The sequence below is a fragment of the Phoenix dactylifera genome, chromosome 14 (genome assembly GCF_009389715.1).
Source record: "Phoenix dactylifera cultivar Barhee BC4 chromosome 14, palm_55x_up_171113_PBpolish2nd_filt_p, whole genome shotgun sequence".
NCBI lineage: Eukaryota > Viridiplantae > Streptophyta > Magnoliopsida > Arecales > Arecaceae > Phoenix > Phoenix dactylifera.
Window position 1 is genome coordinate 11,049,445 of NC_052405.1, and position 17,787 is coordinate 11,067,231.

At 48.7% G+C, this 17,787-nt stretch overlaps 3 protein-coding genes across 3 annotated transcripts; 2 read left to right on the top strand and 1 right to left on the bottom strand.

Moving 5' to 3' along the window:
• The first annotated feature begins 572 nt into the window (after window positions 1-572).
• On the top strand, window positions 573-1,118 carry LOC103715013. Its single transcript, XM_039133660.1, has one exon. It carries the CDS (start codon window positions 596-598, stop codon window positions 803-805), a length of 210 nt encoding a protein of 69 aa, XP_038989588.1. The 5' UTR covers window positions 573-595; the 3' UTR covers window positions 806-1,118.
• A 1,212-nt stretch (window positions 1,119-2,330) lies between these two features.
• LOC103714993 (protein FAM136A) lies at window positions 2,331-6,323 on the bottom strand. Its single transcript, XM_008802495.4, has 3 exons — window positions 6,098-6,323; window positions 5,644-5,781; window positions 2,331-2,871 (listed from the first exon to the last, which is right to left on the bottom strand). The coding sequence occupies exons 1-3, from the start codon at window positions 6,224-6,226 to the stop codon at window positions 2,692-2,694; spliced, it is 447 nt and encodes a 148-aa protein (XP_008800717.2). The 5' UTR covers window positions 6,227-6,323; the 3' UTR covers window positions 2,331-2,691.
• A 1,998-nt stretch (window positions 6,324-8,321) lies between these two features.
• Window positions 8,322-10,151, top strand: LOC103715003 (shewanella-like protein phosphatase 2). The gene has a single exon (XM_008802506.4). It carries the CDS (start codon window positions 8,692-8,694, stop codon window positions 9,880-9,882), a length of 1,191 nt encoding a protein of 396 aa, XP_008800728.2. The 5' UTR covers window positions 8,322-8,691; the 3' UTR covers window positions 9,883-10,151.
• The last annotated feature ends 7,636 nt before the right edge of the window (window positions 10,152-17,787 follow it).

Below are 17,787 nucleotides of genomic sequence, written 5' to 3' on the forward strand. Positions count from 1 at the left end.
GTGATTTTTTTTTGATTAAATGTCTCTAGTGATATCTCGATCCACTGGGTTGCTTTTGCCAGTGTTCTAGACCTGTAGATCATCATTCTGCACTTGTCATATCCACAAAAAAATCTTGTTGATGCTGATTTTATGCTATTTAAGTTTGAATCCGGACTGTAAATATTTATGAGAAACCTCTGTGCGGGTGGGAGTTGCTGAGTAGAGAGAGAAAGGAAAGAGATAAATGGGAGGAATTGAACAAAAGTTGTTGCTTCCTTAATCCTGAATTTGGTTATCAAAATCCATTAAAAAGCTGTTTTTCCATTTCCAATAATCGGGGATTGTGCAAGTGATCAATTCTCAGGATCCCTTCTGTTTTCAATTTCTTCTGCATTGCCTCTTCGCAACTTCCACTTGCATGAGAGGACGCGCACATAAAATGGTTGGCCCTGCAAACGGGCCTAAGAAGCTCTCAAATCTTATTCCTTTTACTCAGATGGTGCTGAAAACTAAGCCAGTGTATTTAATGACTATACATAATTATTGTCTATTAGGCTGATGACTGATTGCTTTCATTTTCCTTGGTCCAGACTTGGATTGCTCTTGCTGTAAGATGCCATCAATCAAGGGATTCAGCAGCCTTGCGCCCAAGACCAAGAACCTGATTGTCGCAGGTGGGTTGTCTGGCTTCGTCTTGGGGGTGTACTACTACACCATGAGAGCAGTTGGAAACACAGATGAGCTGCAGGTTGCAATCGACAAGTTTGAAGAAATGAAGAACAAGGATGAGGCTGAAACGGCTGCCTCACCACCTGGGTCTTGAGACTGCGACAACTTCCCTTCCAGTCAGAAAAAACTTTTCTTATCTTACGTTGTTGGTGTTGCAAAAGCCTGCTGGAAAGGTGGTGGTCCAGTGACAGTTTCTATTGCTGCTGGAATGTTCTTAGAGAAGGAACAGGATGCGTAGCACTTAATAATGCAGAGCTGTGTTCTAAATAGTGTGCAAGAGTCGCTATAACTGATGGCTTAAGTTTTGGAGTTGTGATACATGTGTTGTTTTCCTTAAAAAATAATATCTGTTGGTCATTATCAGAAATAAACTGTTTTTGCCCCCTTGCTGGGCGTCTCTGTGAGAACATTCTTGCTGCACTGGAATTTGCAGCATCTACAAGAAGCTCCATGCAGGAACAGTAAGCCGTCGACGACGTAAACAAAGAAGTCAGTGATAGGCTTTTATGGAGTATGCCCATATCTGCCTTCTTGATGTCATTTCACAAAATGGTTTCAGGGAAGGGAAAATAAACATTCTGAGCTCCAATTTATCAACCTAGATGCTTGGTATGGTTCAGCGAAGGGTAAATCTTGCTTGTAGTGGCCCCAATGGTGGCCCAACCTCCTATTTTCTGAAGATATTTCGCAACCAACACCTTTTCGCAACCAACACCTCTGTCTTAATCATCTGCATCTTAGAGAATGACCCCTGTAGACCAACTTAAGCGCTACTGCTGAAGTACTACTGAAGAAAACAGTCATAGGATGCGACTGGTGCTGTCATTTATGTAGTCCATGCCTCTCCAAGTATGAAACTTCTAAACTCCTCTATATTCAACACTTTTTTGTGTTCATGTGCATGCGCATCCCTGAATGTGCCCAACTGACACACAGAATTGGTTCAATCCAGGCATTTGCCAATCGAAGCTGACAAGAATGCGGCCATAATATATTCCTGTTGAGGACCCGGTAAACTATACATGCGATCATAAAGCAATCTAAAAGCCTGATGAATTCCTTATGATCTTCCAATGTCATCCATCCTGACAGAGCATGCCCAGTTGCATGCTATGTTAAGATCTATTCGTGCGATGAAAAAGCAATAAAAAAGCCTGATGAATTCTTTATGATCTTCCAATGCAAAATCCATCATAACAGAACATGTCCTGTTCCATGGTTGTCTCTGAAGCCAAAACATGTTCACATGCTTGCAAATCATCAACATCAGTAGTTTGATTACCATAGGTTTAATGGAAGATTGAAAACCGACTAGTATCTAAATTACATACCACCAACTCAGCACTAAAACTTGCAATGCATTGTTTTCTGGAATTCAATTATCAGGAATCCCATAAAAAAAGACTCAATTGCCAAGGAACTAGTCAAAAAACAAGCACATAAACCTGTGCCCTCTTATGTCCATTAAGGGCAATTCCTTGTTCTGCTAAAGGTTTCCTTCTTAAGATTAGAAGAAATATTGCAACCATTTCTTACGTATAATCTGAAAATTGACGGAGAAGAATATCATATCCACGCAATCAAATGTAACTATTGTGGTCACAGTGGAAACACATCACTAATAGAAGATCCACACTAGTTTTAAATTTAAATAGCTTTATTTTTCAAGAAAAATCACCTGTGAGAAGCCACCTACAAAGTCTATGGCACAGACCCAATTGAAACTACTTTTTGTCTGGATACAAAGGTGGCTGATAAGTATAGATTTTAGAAGTACAGCTATGAATTATGAGTGAATGAATCGATACTTCTTCTCAAGCCACTTGATTGGGAAGGACAGTCCTGGACTTCCCATCCAGCCTGCTGCTGAAAATTCTACCAAAGATATCTCAATATTACATAGTCTATAGCCTAAAATTTTTTATGACCACATCTTGAATAATGATGCTCTGAATTATTGAAGCAAATTCAGTCAAACTTTCAACTGATAGAGACAGAGGCCTTGATACGGTCAACAATGTGAGGAAGGGTTTTTATATTCTCGTCAATAGCCTGATTGACACAGGACTCCAAGTCATTCATGACACTTGTTTTAATCTGCTGGAGTTTTGCTGCTTCAAACTTGTCTTGGCATACCATCAGAGACCGGTTCATTCGTTCCTGAAGGGAAAAAAAAAAATAAAGTTGCAATAATGTGAGGCTGGGAGCTGGATGTTGCAGTGTTTACATAGTTGCAGATTCATAGCATACGAATATCAAAGAAATATAATGAAAAGAAAACTAATGAAGATGTAAGTTATAACAAAGCATCCTACAACTATAACATAACTGGCAGATGGTCCCTAGAGCATTAGACAAAGCAAATACGATTTTCATAGTCCATAAGCTGAAAATGAGATTTGCATGGATAGATCAATGATACCACCGTCACAAGTGAAAAACTATCATAAGAATTAACGATCTTGTTAAAATACAACCTCAATACTCTCCAGTCTCCACAGTACGTACTACAAGTTAAAAGTTGCAAAATTTCTTAGTCTCTTGATGCATGTCTGAACCACTGTCTAAGCATTAAACCAGAACTCATATTATTTATGAAGCTAAATCTTCTCCTATTTTGTACAACTATACTCTTTTTTTTTTTTAAACCATTCCCATTTGGGTGCATGTTCGTTGTTTTCTCATTTTTCAGAATGATGAAACTTAATGAACTGAAATATATTGGAGGATGAGATTGATTCATACATCAGCATTCAATGCTGCTAGCTTGGTACTTTTTGTAGACTCACTAAACTAATTTGATATGCTATGTTTCTCACTACCACCAGACTTTAGATTTATCAATGTGGGTTCCCTTTGACCTCTAGGCACCTGCCAAACACCTCAGTGCTAGGATGTCTTTTGGGCCACCCACCTGCCACCTGTAGCATTTTAGAATGTTGTTTATGATTAAAAAATATAATTGAGTCCTAAAATTATGGAATCATGTCCCATATATCATCTTATGATCACATGTACAATGCGAGGAAAAGAAAATCAAAAGAGGGTGGAGAAATAAACTTGTCCATCTCTATGTGCATACACTCCATTCGGTTTTTGAGGCTTCAAATGCACCATTTTGGAAATTTGGATTTGGCTTGGAGTGAAACGATTTTATAACTTTTTAAATGCTAGATGAGATGAGAATTTCTAATCAGTAACATCAAGAAGAAGATGGTTTTCACTTTCTGCATTGGGAAAAGAAATAGAAGTAGCGGGGGAGGTAAGGAAGGAATGTGAGGAAGTAAAGAAGGTAAGAGATGTGTTTATACAAACTTGATATGTTTCATACAAATTTGTGATAGTCATTTATTATATACAGCTAAACGCCAAAAGGTTAGACCGATATGAGGAGCCATACTAGCCAGTACTACTACATTACCATATTATAGCTATGGTAATATTTGAATGTGATAAAATTAAAAAAATCCAAATTCTTAAGAAAATCAAATGAAACTATATATAAATAGTATTTAACATAATGGTGGTACATTTACTTTGGTTTCACTATCAATTACTTTATTAGATTTAACATGCTTGATACTAAAGCAGGTAACCACAAGATAATGCAAGCTTTGTTATGTGGTTTTATTAAAACCCCCTTTACATCTCCCATTTCTAAAACGTTGTATCTTTTACATGAAAATGAAGTAAAATAAGAATAAGGAATAATTTCTAAAATTAGAAATGAGAGCAATAGTGCATGGATCCAACATTGATCTCATGCATGCATGTTTGGGCTTGCATAATTCAAGTAAAAAGTCCTAAAAGAATAGCACATTCAAATTGGAAAAAAAGCACATCTTTTGCAAAGAAATATTTTTATCAACTTTCGCAAATTTCCTTACAAGGTTCGATATGAAGGCTTAGTTGAGTTAAGTCCCGATTTCCTTACTTTCTTACAAGGTTTGCCGTACCGGTACCGGACCCGTACCAGTGCCATACTAGCATAGTGTCGGTACGGTATGGTATAGTACGGAGTTTTTTTGGCGTACCGAAGGTGTACATCCCTTCGCTCCAAATGTAGGATTACAAGTTCAATTATCTTTGGACCATCCAGTACCAAAAGTCCAGATTGATTGTATGTCAAAGGCGTCAGTCAAGAAACTTTCAAAATAGTCTTAGCACCTAAGTTTCTATACTTGCCCCATCTTCGTTGATAGACATCTCTACATGTGTGTTTTGCTCCCATTATGGGATTTGCAGTCTCAAAACACTAAATAATTGACTTCAAGTCCCTGCACTTATTCCTTTATGCTCATTTCATACATCCATCTCTGGTGCTTACAAGTTCATGTGTATACTCTCAATTTCAAGAACATTTCCAGTTACGTGCAATCCTTTCACTATCCATTATCTATTTATACCAAAGATTCCATTCTTCATTTTTCCAATGACTTAAATTTTAGATTGACCTTTCTAGCAAGAATCTTCCACTTAAAGTGTTCATCCACTTTGGAATCTCCTCAAAATCTTCTTCTTCTTTTAATGTGAGCCACTTCCCCATGCCCATTCTCCCACATCCATGCCTGCTTCTAGTAACTAAGCGATTGAAAGATATAATGAACCATCATCATTGCTGACATATTTTCTTACTCATGTTCTAGAGGGTCCCGGTGCCCCGAATTAACAACTATAATTTTAATTTCTGTTTTTTTTTGCCTCTTTTTGAACCAAACATATGATATATCGCAATGATGAAGCCCTAAACACTTAATCATTCCATCCCCCATAATCAACTCAAACCAAACCACTAATATCATGAAACAAGAATTCCTCCACATTTATCTTCACAGAAAACAACAGCAAGTATGCCAGTCAAAGAAAAATCACGAGGAACCAAAGAAACAAATTTGGTTCATTGAAGCAAAGGAAGAAGAAATCCAAGAATACCTGAAATTTGGCCATCTCATTTTGAACAATATTATTGGCATTGACAACCGGAACACTGCAACGCTCCACGCAGCTGTTGATCTCCTCCTGCCCCCGCCTCCTGTCGAAGCACTCATACGCACATTTGAAGTACGCTTGCTGCAATTCCCATTCAATTTAACAATTTGTCATACAATACAAAATAATTAAATAAATAAATGAATTCATGAACAATCATAAACCACTAAAATTTTCATAAAAAGAAAATAACAGAAAAATCAATATGGAAGAAGCAACTCAGCAAGCTTTATAAAGAGAATCAAAAGTATAGAAATACTTCTTTAAAACAAAGAATTGGCATTTAAAAAAAGAAAATCAGAAGGTTTTAACTAAATTGAAGGAAGCAATCAATTTATGAGAGGTATAGAAGAGAATAAGATAGATGGAGGAATGAAAGAAGAAGAAGAAAAAGTGCCTGGAAAGTGAAGTTGACGTGGTCTTGGATCGGAGAGAGCTGATCCTGCGCCGCGACGTTCACTTCCTCGAGCTTCCTTCTCAATCTATCGGATACTATTCGTTCTTCCACTGCCGCTACGTGATCCATCTCTCTGCGCTTCTCTATCTCTCTTCTTGCTGCTGTTCCCTTTCCATCAGCCGCTTTTTTGGGAGCGAAGGGGTTCAGGGGTTTTGCGATACTTGGCTTGGAGAAGAGGATTCCGTTACGGTACTCCTCCGGAATAGTTTAAAGCTACCTTATCCGGCGTCAGACCGTTGGCCTTAAACCGCTGCACACCTAGCCCAACCTTGGCTGGTACTCAACCCGGATACACTCGAGCTCCTAAGAAAAATCAAAATCTGAACGGTGCCGCAGACTAGTCGTCTCTTTTGCTGCCCAGCACTCCGAAGATGTTTTGTAGACGTCTACATCAGACGCTCTATCTGCTTTGTTGTCATTACTTTTACACGATTTAGCTGATTGTACTCATATTAGACTTATATGAATGAGTAACTGTTTTTATCCAAAAATTAAAAAATAAAAAAAATCAAAATCGAGACACCAGGCCAAATCAATAACAAATCAAAATTCAAGAAAAAGCCACACTCATTTCTTCTCTATAACCATATTTATAAATTTATATCAGTAACTTATGTACAATTCGAAGAATATTTTTTTATAAAAAAAAGAATAGTTTTTTAAATGAAGAAGCAAATGATATTTGGTAATGTACTTTTACTTGGTATGATATGTACATCAAATATATATGTGCATCTTATATAAGATTCGATTAGGTCAATTTGGATCATCAATCTCATAAATCACTGGTCTAAGCTCAGCATAATTCTAGATCAATCAAAAATTTGTAATTTAAGACTAGCCAAACATAAAAAAGTCCTGGACCAACTTTTTTATAATACTATGAGAATCTATGCAGATGTGTATATAGTTCCACCTTTGCAATGCAATAGGTAGATCTTCGATACTTATGCAGAATCAAAAAATCCAAATAACATATTTCAGTTTTTTTTTTTTTTTTAGCGAGATCGTGGATTGTTGCAAATACAGGTTGAATCGACCGGGTCATAGTTGGCACAACCCAATCTAACATCCCAAATCTCATGATGTGCAGCCATTGATTTTTGGACCACATGCTTAGGTCATGTTTATATCAATTTCAAAACATATTTTTTTAAAAAAATGGAAAATTTATAAATTAAATGAAGAGAGAAATAGAAATTTCTTTTGACCGGGTCAATGGAGATAGGCGAGGTACCTCGTCAATAACACTTTGATTTGTTTAGTTTACCGGTCATAACAACCGCAAAAGTTGACGAAAGAATTTGGTAACGGGTACCTCGTCAATAAATCTGGCTTCTCATAAGTACCAAATATGAGTAAAGCCGGTACAATGTATCTCGGATTTGAAAAGCAAAGGATCAGTTTCTCACTCATAGCCCTCATATATCATATGGAGATCATGATAAATTGGATTGTATGTGAATTTACTGAATTATGGCATTTGTTCTAAAGGTCCTAGCGCTGTACAATTATGTAGAGGCTCAAATAGGAGCCTTTCTTATAGTTGATAAAAGAGAGGACGTATAATCTTTTGTATCAAGTTTGTTGTAAGAAAGAATGAGATTGGGGAGAGCACAAGCTGTAAGTATTTTATATCGATCAAAGGATTGTAGGGCTCAAGGTGAGAAAAGTCCCTCCACATAATATGAATCGATATACTTAGAAAGCGACATTCAAATTTTTCCATGATGCTAATATTGTACTTCTTGTGAATTAATTATTTTATTTGTATGAGCAAATATAACATGCAAGCATTGATTAAATGTAACAAAGTATCAATTTTAATTAACAATAATAGGTTATTTGGTTTTTGGTATAAAATATTTTACATATAAAACCAATATTATATAGGAATAGGATCACATGATTTTTTTTCGAATATTATTAAATATCGGACAAGAGTTAACTATTATAAAATATCACGAGCTAAAGATTACCTTATTAGACTCCTCCGATAGAATTAAGCAACAAAACTGGTAGAAAGCCGGTTCCAATTCCAACCATTCTCACAACCAAATGCGAGAAATCTCAAAACTATAATTCTTCGATATTTACTTTTTAAATATACAAACATCCAAAACTTATTTCAAAACCGAAAGTGTCCTAATTTCAACAATCAAGACCTATAGACTGAGTCTCTCTTGCTAAAATCTCAAGGGAGAGGATCCGAGGTTTGGGTGAGGTGAGTAATAGGCTTCTCATAGTCAATGGGTCAACTACGATTTGTGTATGATTAGACATGAACTCAATGACTTCAAACCTCTTTGTGGAATAAAACCACACCACGCAATCTTGTTTTCCTCAAAAAAAACAGTAAACAAAAAGGAAAAGTCATACGTGCCAACTGAGGAAAGAGAGAAATTCCACTGATCAGACGGCCGAGAGAGAGAGTCATACATTCCTACAGCTGTACCCACAGCAAGACTGTCGGAGATGTTACCGTCGTTAGATCCTATCCGTCTATTTAACGCACTGTCCAGCGAAAATAGAGGATGGGAGAGAGAGGGAGGATCGAAATGGAGCCGTCCGACCTCAATTGCAGAGATCTCCCTCCCATCCTCTCCTCCTTCGTCGACGCTTTCGTCGACTTCTCCGTCAGCGGCCTCTTCTTCTCTAAACCTAACCCTAACCCTAACCCTAACCCTAGCGCGCCGCCGGCCACCCGCCTCCCCGCCCCCGGTCGCCTCGTCTCCATCGGCGACCTCCATGGCGACCTCCCCAAGGCCCTCCAGGCCCTCTCCCTCGCCGGCCTCACCGACCCCGCCACCACCCGCTGGACCGGAGGCGGAACCGTCGCCGTCCAGGTCGGCGACGTCCTCGACCGCGGGGGCGACGAGCTCCGCCTCGTCTACCTCCTCCACAGCCTGAAGCTCCAGGCCGCCGCTGCTGGCGGTGCCCTCCACACAATCCACGGCAACCACGAGATCATGAACATTTCCGGGGACTTCCGCTACGCAACCCCCGCCGGCCTCGACGAGTTCCACCGCTGGGCCGTCTGGTACCGCGCTGGCCTCGCCATGAAACGCCTCTGCCCCGGCGTCGAACCCCCTCCAGACCCCTTCAAAGGGATCCCCAAATCATTCCCCGGAGTCAGAAAGGAATTTTGGGAAGGAATCCGGGCCCGGTTCGCCGCCCTCCGTCCGGACGGCCCCATCGCCAGGCGCTTCCTCGCCGGAAACCAGACCGTCCTTCTCGTCGGCGACTCCGTCTTCGTCCACGGCGGCCTCCTCCAGAATCACATCCAATACGGTCTAGAGAAGATCAATGAGGAGGTGAGGGATTGGATCATGGGACTGAAGGGGAGAATCTCGCCGGTTTTCGTCAGAGGTCGGGACTCGGTGGTGTGGCTCCGGCGATTCTCCGAGGGTTTGAACTGCGACTGCCGGCAACTTGAAGGAGTGCTCGAATTGATCCCGGGGGCGAGGAGGGTGGTGATGGGGCACACGATTCAGGATCAGGGGATCAATGGAGTGTGCGAGGACCGCGCGATCCGGATCGATGTAGGCTTATCGAAAGGATGCTCGGATGGATTGCCGGAGGTCTTGGAGATCAACGGGGGCGGAGAATTGAGGATTTTGACATCGAATCCTTTGTACGCTCGACGGGTGGTCGAGGAGGAGAAGAAGGGCCTCGCACTCTTGGTTCCAGACACCAGAATGAAGGAGGTGGAGGTGAAAGCTTAGAACTCACTTCACCCAGAAATAGAAGCAATAATGAAATCGATCAACATTAGACAACCTCCTGTTGATTGGGAAATGAATACTCTCTTGTAGATTTTCAAATAATATTGTTCTAGATTTTGTTGTCAGAAGACTGGAATTGTGGAATATTTTTTTTTTTGGGCTAGTCTGAATGGGTCCATGAATTCTCAGGTTGGGATCTTTCATTGACTGAGTTAATTGTTAAATAAAGCTTTAGATCAATGAAGTGGTTTCAACTATTTCTAATTTCAGATGCTTGGTTATCATGCTTGTTGCTGGAAATTGGACCCGGGGGCGGCCGTCGGCTGAGGAGGAGGAGCTCCGGCGAACACTGGCGGGCGGCGATCCGTCGGCGAGCGTCGTCCTCCGTGGGGGGCCTGCAAAAAGCCGGTGGCCGGGGTTTCCGGCGCCGGCCCTCCGATGCTTAAGTCAGAGGGGGGGCTTAATTTTGAAAAAGGAGAGAGGAGGAAGATGTATTTTTTGCTGAGTTTCTCTGAGTCCAACCCCCTCTGGGAAGGAAGGGTCCCATTTTTATAGGGGGGTCGGATTACCTGTGATGTGATGGGGCGAGGTCGCCGTACGACTTAGCACGTTGCTTGAGTTGGTGCGCAATCAGGTGAATTAATGCCTTGATGTCGGAGGCGAGGCCGAGATCAGAGAATTGTCACGGCTGACCGGACGCTGCCGAGCCGATTTGCCGTGGAGGGCTGAAGATCCGTAGGTAATAGGAGCTACGTGTATTAATTGTTGAGTGAGTCGGAGATATGCATTAATTGTTGAGTGAGTCGTAGGTTTGCAGAGATCATGCGTATTAAATGCTGGAGGCGGTGGCAGGGTATGGCCCCTGACCGGACTTCGGAGGGGTGCAACCGCGGTAGGTGGACGGCGGGGTCGGACCTCCGAGGTCAAAAGCCCTGAAGCTAGACGCCTGGTGGGGCGCCAGGTCGGGCGTTCTGAAGTCGGGCGTCAAGCTCGGCCGTCCGAGGGCGGCCGTCATCCGATCCCGTACCGGGGGGGTTCTCATGTACTCGGGGGAACCTGCATTTCCCCAACACTACCCTCCGACTTCCGAGTTCGAGCCGCTTGCGAGCTCGGACGTGGGAAGTAGTAGTCTTTATTATGGTGGCAGGGATCGAGGAGAGTTGAATTATGCTGGCACTCTCACGCATCCCGAAGCGTTTATAATGGAAGGGAGGCGGGGGGTTGCGCCTCTTGGCCCTTCGCTGCCGTCTCGTATGGCGAGCTCATGATGGGGTCTCAGGACCTGGTGGGGCGGCGCCTCGATTTCGTGGTCGAGGCGCCCTTCCTGAATAAGTACGCCGTTTCGATCCTCGAGGCGGACACGTGGTGTGACCTGGAGAGAGAACGTTTATTGAGTCGAACGCCTTGAGGTCGGGTGCTGGATTAGCCGTTCGGGGTTTAAAGCCAGGTCGGTAGTCCGGGACCGAGAATTAGGCCGGTTGCTCGAGGTCGGACGCACTTAGCCTCGTATCGGCTAAATGGAGACTTAAGAGGCTAAGATTATGTCGGCACTCCGCGCGTCCCGGGGCTCCTTTAATGAGGGGAGCGGGGGCGGCATTTGCTCGCCTTTCGAGGCGATCCGGCATAGCGAGTCCATGATGAGGCCGCGAGATCCGATGGGACGGTGCCTAGGTTCCGTATTCGAGGTGTCAGTCCAAAGTGAATGCGATGCTTCGGCTTCCGAGGCCGACACGTGGCGTGATCTGGACGGGGGGTGGAAACCAGCCTTGTCGATCTGGGCCGTTAGAAAGGTTTATATAAACCCCTCGATCTGGCCCTAAGAGAAGTCTTGTTTAGTCGTCTTCTCTTTTCCGCCGCTTTTATCCTCGTCTTCTTTCTCAGTCGCAACAGAACCTCCCCGGCGGTGCCCGAAGCGATTTCCGGCGACTCCTTCCGTAGGTTTTCTCCTTGTGCTAGCTAGGGGGTCCTCCTTTTTCCTCCCTTTTCCCGTCTCCTTCGTCTTTCGGTCATTTTTTTTCTTTCTTCCAAAATGGGTCTTGGTCCGGATGAGGCTGGATCTAATTTGTCGGGGGAGGAGCTGGAGCTAATCCGCTCCCGGTTCTTTTTCCAGCCTGGATTTCGTCTCGAAACTACGGGGCCGGAGGACAGGGTGACGCGGCCGCCCCCAGGTCGGATCGGGATTCATCTCGAGACGCTCTGGGCCGGCTTGCGGTTCCCCCTTCATGAGTTTGTGAACAGCTTGCTGGTGGAGTACCAACTCGTCCCAGCGCAGCTCGCTCCGAACTCATGGAGGACCATAATCGGATTTTTGTCCCTTTGCCTTGCGCACGGGATTCCGACTTCGGTGAGAATTTTCCGCCGGTGTTTCTTACTAAAGACAAACCCGGCGGATGGAGAGTGGCTATATTTCGCTTTTCGGGGCGGTATGTCATTTTTCCAGGGTGCCCTTCCTCTATCCATGAGTGGATGGGAAAATTTTTCTTTCTTGCGTCTGAGGTGCCATGGGGATTCGACCCGAGGTGGGGGCACCCCCGGCTGAAGGCCCTTAACAGGCTCCCCGAGCCCTCGGCGAGCGATCAGAGGGTTCTCGACGCTTTGCGGGGCCTCGGGAAGGGTTTCAACCTGACCGACCTCCTTAAAGAGGATGCCTTGGCGAGCGTTGGCCTGAGTTCGGCGCGTCCCGAGGGTAAGAGTAGTCACATTGTTTCGTCTCCGCCTTATTCGTTTCTTCCTCTCGTTTTTCTGATGTTGGTTTGACACTTCGAAGAATTTCTTTGTTTCAGAGATTCCTCACATGCCGACCAGCAACACATCCCTCTTTTCTCGGTTGAAGAGGCGAGAAGCCGAGGCCGGCGGGGCTATTCCCCGATCCCGAAAGAAGTCCAAATCGGGCGCTACTTCTGCCTCTGCCGGGATGGGAGGCCCGGAGGCGGGGACCTCAGCAGCCGTTCGAGGGCGAACATCGGCCGCCATGAGAAACTCTGAGAAAGCGCCAACGGCTAGTATCCCGTCGTTGACAGGTTACCGACGTTCACAACGGCTAGTATCCCGCCGGAGCACCTCCCGGCGGTGTGCTAGGCGACGGGGTCTCCCCGGTGTTGCGGGAGGCCAGCCACCTCAGGTCTTCGGGCGGTGGGGCGAGCGACACGACTGCTCGACTGCTCGGCTCTGAGGAGAAACCGGAGAACCCCTCGGCGGTGTGCTAGGCGACGGGGGTTCTCTGGTGTCGCGGGAGGCCGGCCACCCAAGGTCTTCGGGCGGCGGGGCGAACGACACGAACACCTCGGCGATCCCTGGGCTGCTACTACTCACTCTCCTCTTCCTTGCAGGGCTCCCGATGGATCCGAAGGGGAAGCAACCGGCGGGGACGACATCGGAAGGACCGGCGAGAGGAAAAGGTAAGGGCCCTAACGCTTGGACGAGGCCGGGGCCGTGGGTGACTCAGTGGCCCACGGCTGCGGAGGTGGAGCGGCTGAGCCGCTGTTTCCCGGAGGTCTTAACTCCTCCGGAGGAACCGATTGCGGCGGCCCGACTCGAGTGGGAAGGGCGGGCGGCGGTGGCCCGTAGTTTCGGCCGCCGCGTCCCAGCCGAGTGGGTGGCGAAAGATGTCGCCGCCCGCTCAAATTTGAAGGAGGTGGTGGCCGTCCCGCTTGCGGACGGCTACCTGGCCCTGAGGTTCCGGTCGACGGAGGACCGGAACCGGGCGTTGAGCGACGGCCCGTGGGTGGTGGCCGGGCAACTGCTCGCCATGACCCCATGGGTTCCAGACTTCGAACCAGGGGAGGAGGCTGTGCAGACGGCCACCGTGTGGCTCCGCTTGCCCCGTCTGCCGCCGGAATACTGGTCTACGTCGACCATATTCCATATTGCCGCTCGGGCGGGCCGGCCGGTCGCCGTGGACAGCGTCACGGAGCAACGCCAGGCGATGGGATTCGCCCGGGTGAAGGTGGTGGTCGACACTACCAAGCCTTTGCTACCTGGAGTGCTGATCCAGGGAAAGACGAAAGTGCGATGGCAGCCTTTCGTCTTCGAAAGTGTCTCGGCCCTGTGCTCCCGGTGCGGGCGAATGGGTCACCAGGCAGGGATTTGCCGCTTTCCGGCGACCCCTTACGCTACTGGGGCTTCGGGTTCGTCCCCGGCGGAGGCGAACCAGGGGGGTGGGCCTGCTCAACCGTCTTCGGACGGTGGGGAGGAGGCGCAGGGACCGATCTATGGTCCCTGGATGATGGCGTCACGGCAGAGACCCCATCGGGAGACCCTGCCGCCGCGGCCGGGGAAGACGAGCGAGCCGCACTCGGGGCCCGGTTCGTCTTCGACTCGGCCGCCGCCCCCGGTGGCTCGCCCAACCACGCCAGTGTCCCCGGCGGACACCGACGGCTGGCAAAAGCCAGCGAAGGTGGCACGCCGCCGGTCTCCGCTCGCCGTTGAGGGGGATGGGCTCCCGGCGCTCTCCTTCGGCCCCCTCCAAGCTGACTCGGACGATCTCCTGTCCGAGTCGGGGGACCCGGGGCCGAGTCTGTCTCTCGGCGAAGGCCCGAGTCGGGCCGATCCGGCGTCCAGCCGGGCGGTTGCGGCCCGAGTCCAAACCCAGAAGCGGCCGAGGCCGCTGGCGGGCCTTGGCCCAGCTGGGGAACCTCGGCAGGGGGCCCAACTGGCCCTCACCGTTGTGGGCCGGGGCCAACAGCACGGGCCAGCCCAGCGCACCCGGGCCCATAGGGCCGGGCGCCGGGGCCGGGGCCGTGGGCCGGTGGGGGCGGCCCAGGATGGGGGCCGTGAGCTCGGCGCGGCTGACGTCGTTGGCGCGCCGCGCGCCGCTGTCGCGCCGCGCGCCATCGGCGCGTCCAGACCCGGGGACGCACCGCCCGGTCCTGTGGTCGCGGGGGCCCAGGTTTCGCTGGGCCCGCGCGACGTTACGCGCGGCTAGCAGGCCGCGCGGTCTGCTGTGGAGCCGCGGGTGGTGGGCCTTCCGGCCCAGCCCGCGGTTGCATCCTTGGGCCAAGCTGTTGCTGGCCCAAAGGCCCAGCCAGCTTCGGGCCCGGGGAGTTGTGCCGTACTCGCGGTGCAGGGCCTGGGCGAGGAGTCTGCTGGGCCATTTCGGTATAGCCCCCCCTCTCGAGGAGAGCACGGTGGCCATGCCCCCCTGAGTGAGGTACAGCCATGGGATGTGCAGGGTGGTATTGGCCCCGATGGAGTCTTCCGGTTTGGCCCTCTGCCCCTGGTTGCGGGTGAGCAGGGGGAAGCCTCCTCTAGTGGGAGTAGGGCCAGGGATCACCTCAGGCCTTTTCCGGAGGGGTGTCAGGCCGCGCCACCGAGACCAGGAGAGGGTACGGACCACATGACTACTGTGCAGCGTATCAGGGCGGCAGTCATGCAGTCCACTTCTGATGAGCAGGGGATGGGCCCAGGCATCGTACCTGAGGCTGGCCCCGCGTACCAGGGGGAGGATGGGTCTGAGGCCGACTATGTGGACTGTGATCCATGAGGATCCTAGCTTGGAATTGTAGGGGGGTAGCCAAGCCGTCCTTCATGTCTTCTTTCAAACGGTTAGTGCAAATTCATTACCCAGAGATCTGCGTCCTTAGTGAGACCCGGCTATCTGGTGAGGGGCTTGCACGTCTGAGACGGCGTCTGGGGAGGGACTGGGAGACATACGCAGTCGAGTCCCAGGGGTTGTCGGGAGGTATCTTGCTCCTGTGGAGGCGTGGGGTGGCGACCTTTGATGTCTTCCATAACTGCTCTCAACAGGTAGTTATGGTTGTATCGGCACCTGATGCTCCTCCGTGGGTTTTGTGTGGGGTGTATGCGAGCACGAATCACAGGGTCAGGAGAGTCCTCTGGCAGGAGATTGCTAGTCTCACTGCCCAGGGTGTCCCGACAGTTGTTGTTGGTGACTTCAATTGCATCCTGAGTTCGGGTGACAAGAGGGGAGGGGCAGCCTTCACGGATAGAGTGGACAGGAGGGAGTTCCGCGATTTTGTGTCACGCACGGGCCTGGTGGACTTAGGTTACTCAGGACCTCAGTTTACTTGGTGCAATAATCAGCTTGGCAGTGCTAGGGTTTGGGAGCGTCTGGACAGGGCCTTTGCGTCCCCAGACTGGTTTCTTCTCTTTCCTACCTGCAGGGTTACTCACTTACCTCGGATCGCCTCGGACCACTGCCCCCTGCTGATTTCTACATCACTGGGACCCAGGCATCATAGCCCCTTCCGCTTTGAGAAGGTTTGGCTATCGTACCCCCAGTCCTGGGATATTGTACGTGATGCATGGCGCCTCCCGGTGCGTGGAGACGCTATGCACCGGGTGTCGCGCAAACTAGAGTTGGCCAAGAGGCGTCTCCGGCGATGGAACCGCGAGGTTGTGGGCGATATCTTCCGGAGAGTGGAGGGGGTTGAGACCGCGATCTCCGAGTTGCAGTCGAAAGAAGATTTGGAAGGCACGCTTTCGACGAGCGATATGGGTGACCTTCGGGGGCTTCTAGCGACTCACCACTCCCTTCTACGACAGCACGAGATCTTCTGGCGTCAGAAATCTCGAGTCCAGTGGGTGCGTGAGGGTGACCGCAATACTAGTTTCTTCCACCGGACTACGATTATTCGGAGGCAGCGGAGCACGATTCACTCGCTGCGAGATATGTCGGGACATCGGGTGGAAGGTGAGCCCTCCATTCGTCAGATCTTGTTGGATTTCTTCCGCACCAGATGGACGGAGGAGGAGGAGTCCGACGACAGTAACCCCGTCCCTCCGCGGGTGGATGTGAGGATCGAGGATGATGAGAACGCAGCCCTGGTCCGACCGGTGTCGGCACAGGAGGTACAGGAGGCAGTCTGGGCTTTGGCTCCAGACAAGGCTCCGGGACCAGATGGGTTTCCCCCGTTCTTCTTTCGACGATATTGGGGTATTATTCAGACAGCGGTGGTTGAGGCCATTCAGTGCTTCTTCTCCCAGGCGGTGATGCCAGGGGATTGGAAGGCTACCTTCATCACGCTCATTCCGAAGCGTCAGGAGGCGGCCGAGCCCTGCCACTTCAGACCCATTAGCTTGTGCACTACCTTGTATAAGGTAGTGGCCAGAATTATGGTTCGGAGGATGAAGCCCCTTCTGCCTGGCATCATCAGTCAGGAGCAGGGGGCGTTTATAGCTGGCAGAAACACTTCCCATAATGTTCTGCTGGCTCAGGAGATGATGTGGGACCTTCAGCGAGCATCGAAGCGACATAGCCTGATGGCTATTAAACTGGATATGGAGAGAGCTTATGACAGGATCAGATGGAGATTTCTTCAGCAGACACTGGAGGCGTACGGATTCCATAGGCAGTGGATCGACTGGGTGCTGGGGTGTGTCAGGGGGCCAAAGTTTTCGATTTTGGTCAATGGCACACCTTCCCCTTTCTTTGAGTCTACTATGGGGCTGCGTCAGGGATGCCCTTTATCTCCTTACTTGTTTATTCTTTGTGCTGATATTTTGTCTCGTGATTTGCAGAGGGTGTGTGCCCGTAGGGAGCTGGAGGCCTATGTTCCCGCCCCGGGGGCTAGTCCTCTTTCCCACTTACTCTTCGCTGACGATTGTCTTCTTTTGGCCAGGGCGCGGGTTTCTGATGCACGGGTCCTTCGTAGGGTGGTAGCAGATTACTGTATGGCGTCGGGCCAGAGAGTCAACTTCCAAAAGTCAGCCGTCCGCTTCAGTCCGAGTACGGAGAGCAGGGTCAGACAGGAGATTCGTGGGATTTTGCAGATTCCTGAGCAGGAGGAGACATTGACCTACCTGGGAGTTCCCATCACAGGCCGCAGATTACGAGTGGCAGAGTGTTCCAGCTTGGTGCAGCGGGTGGAGAGCAGGTTGGAGGGATGGAGAGCAGTTTTCCTATCTATGATGGGGAGACTGACTTTGATCAGATCAGTGTTGGGG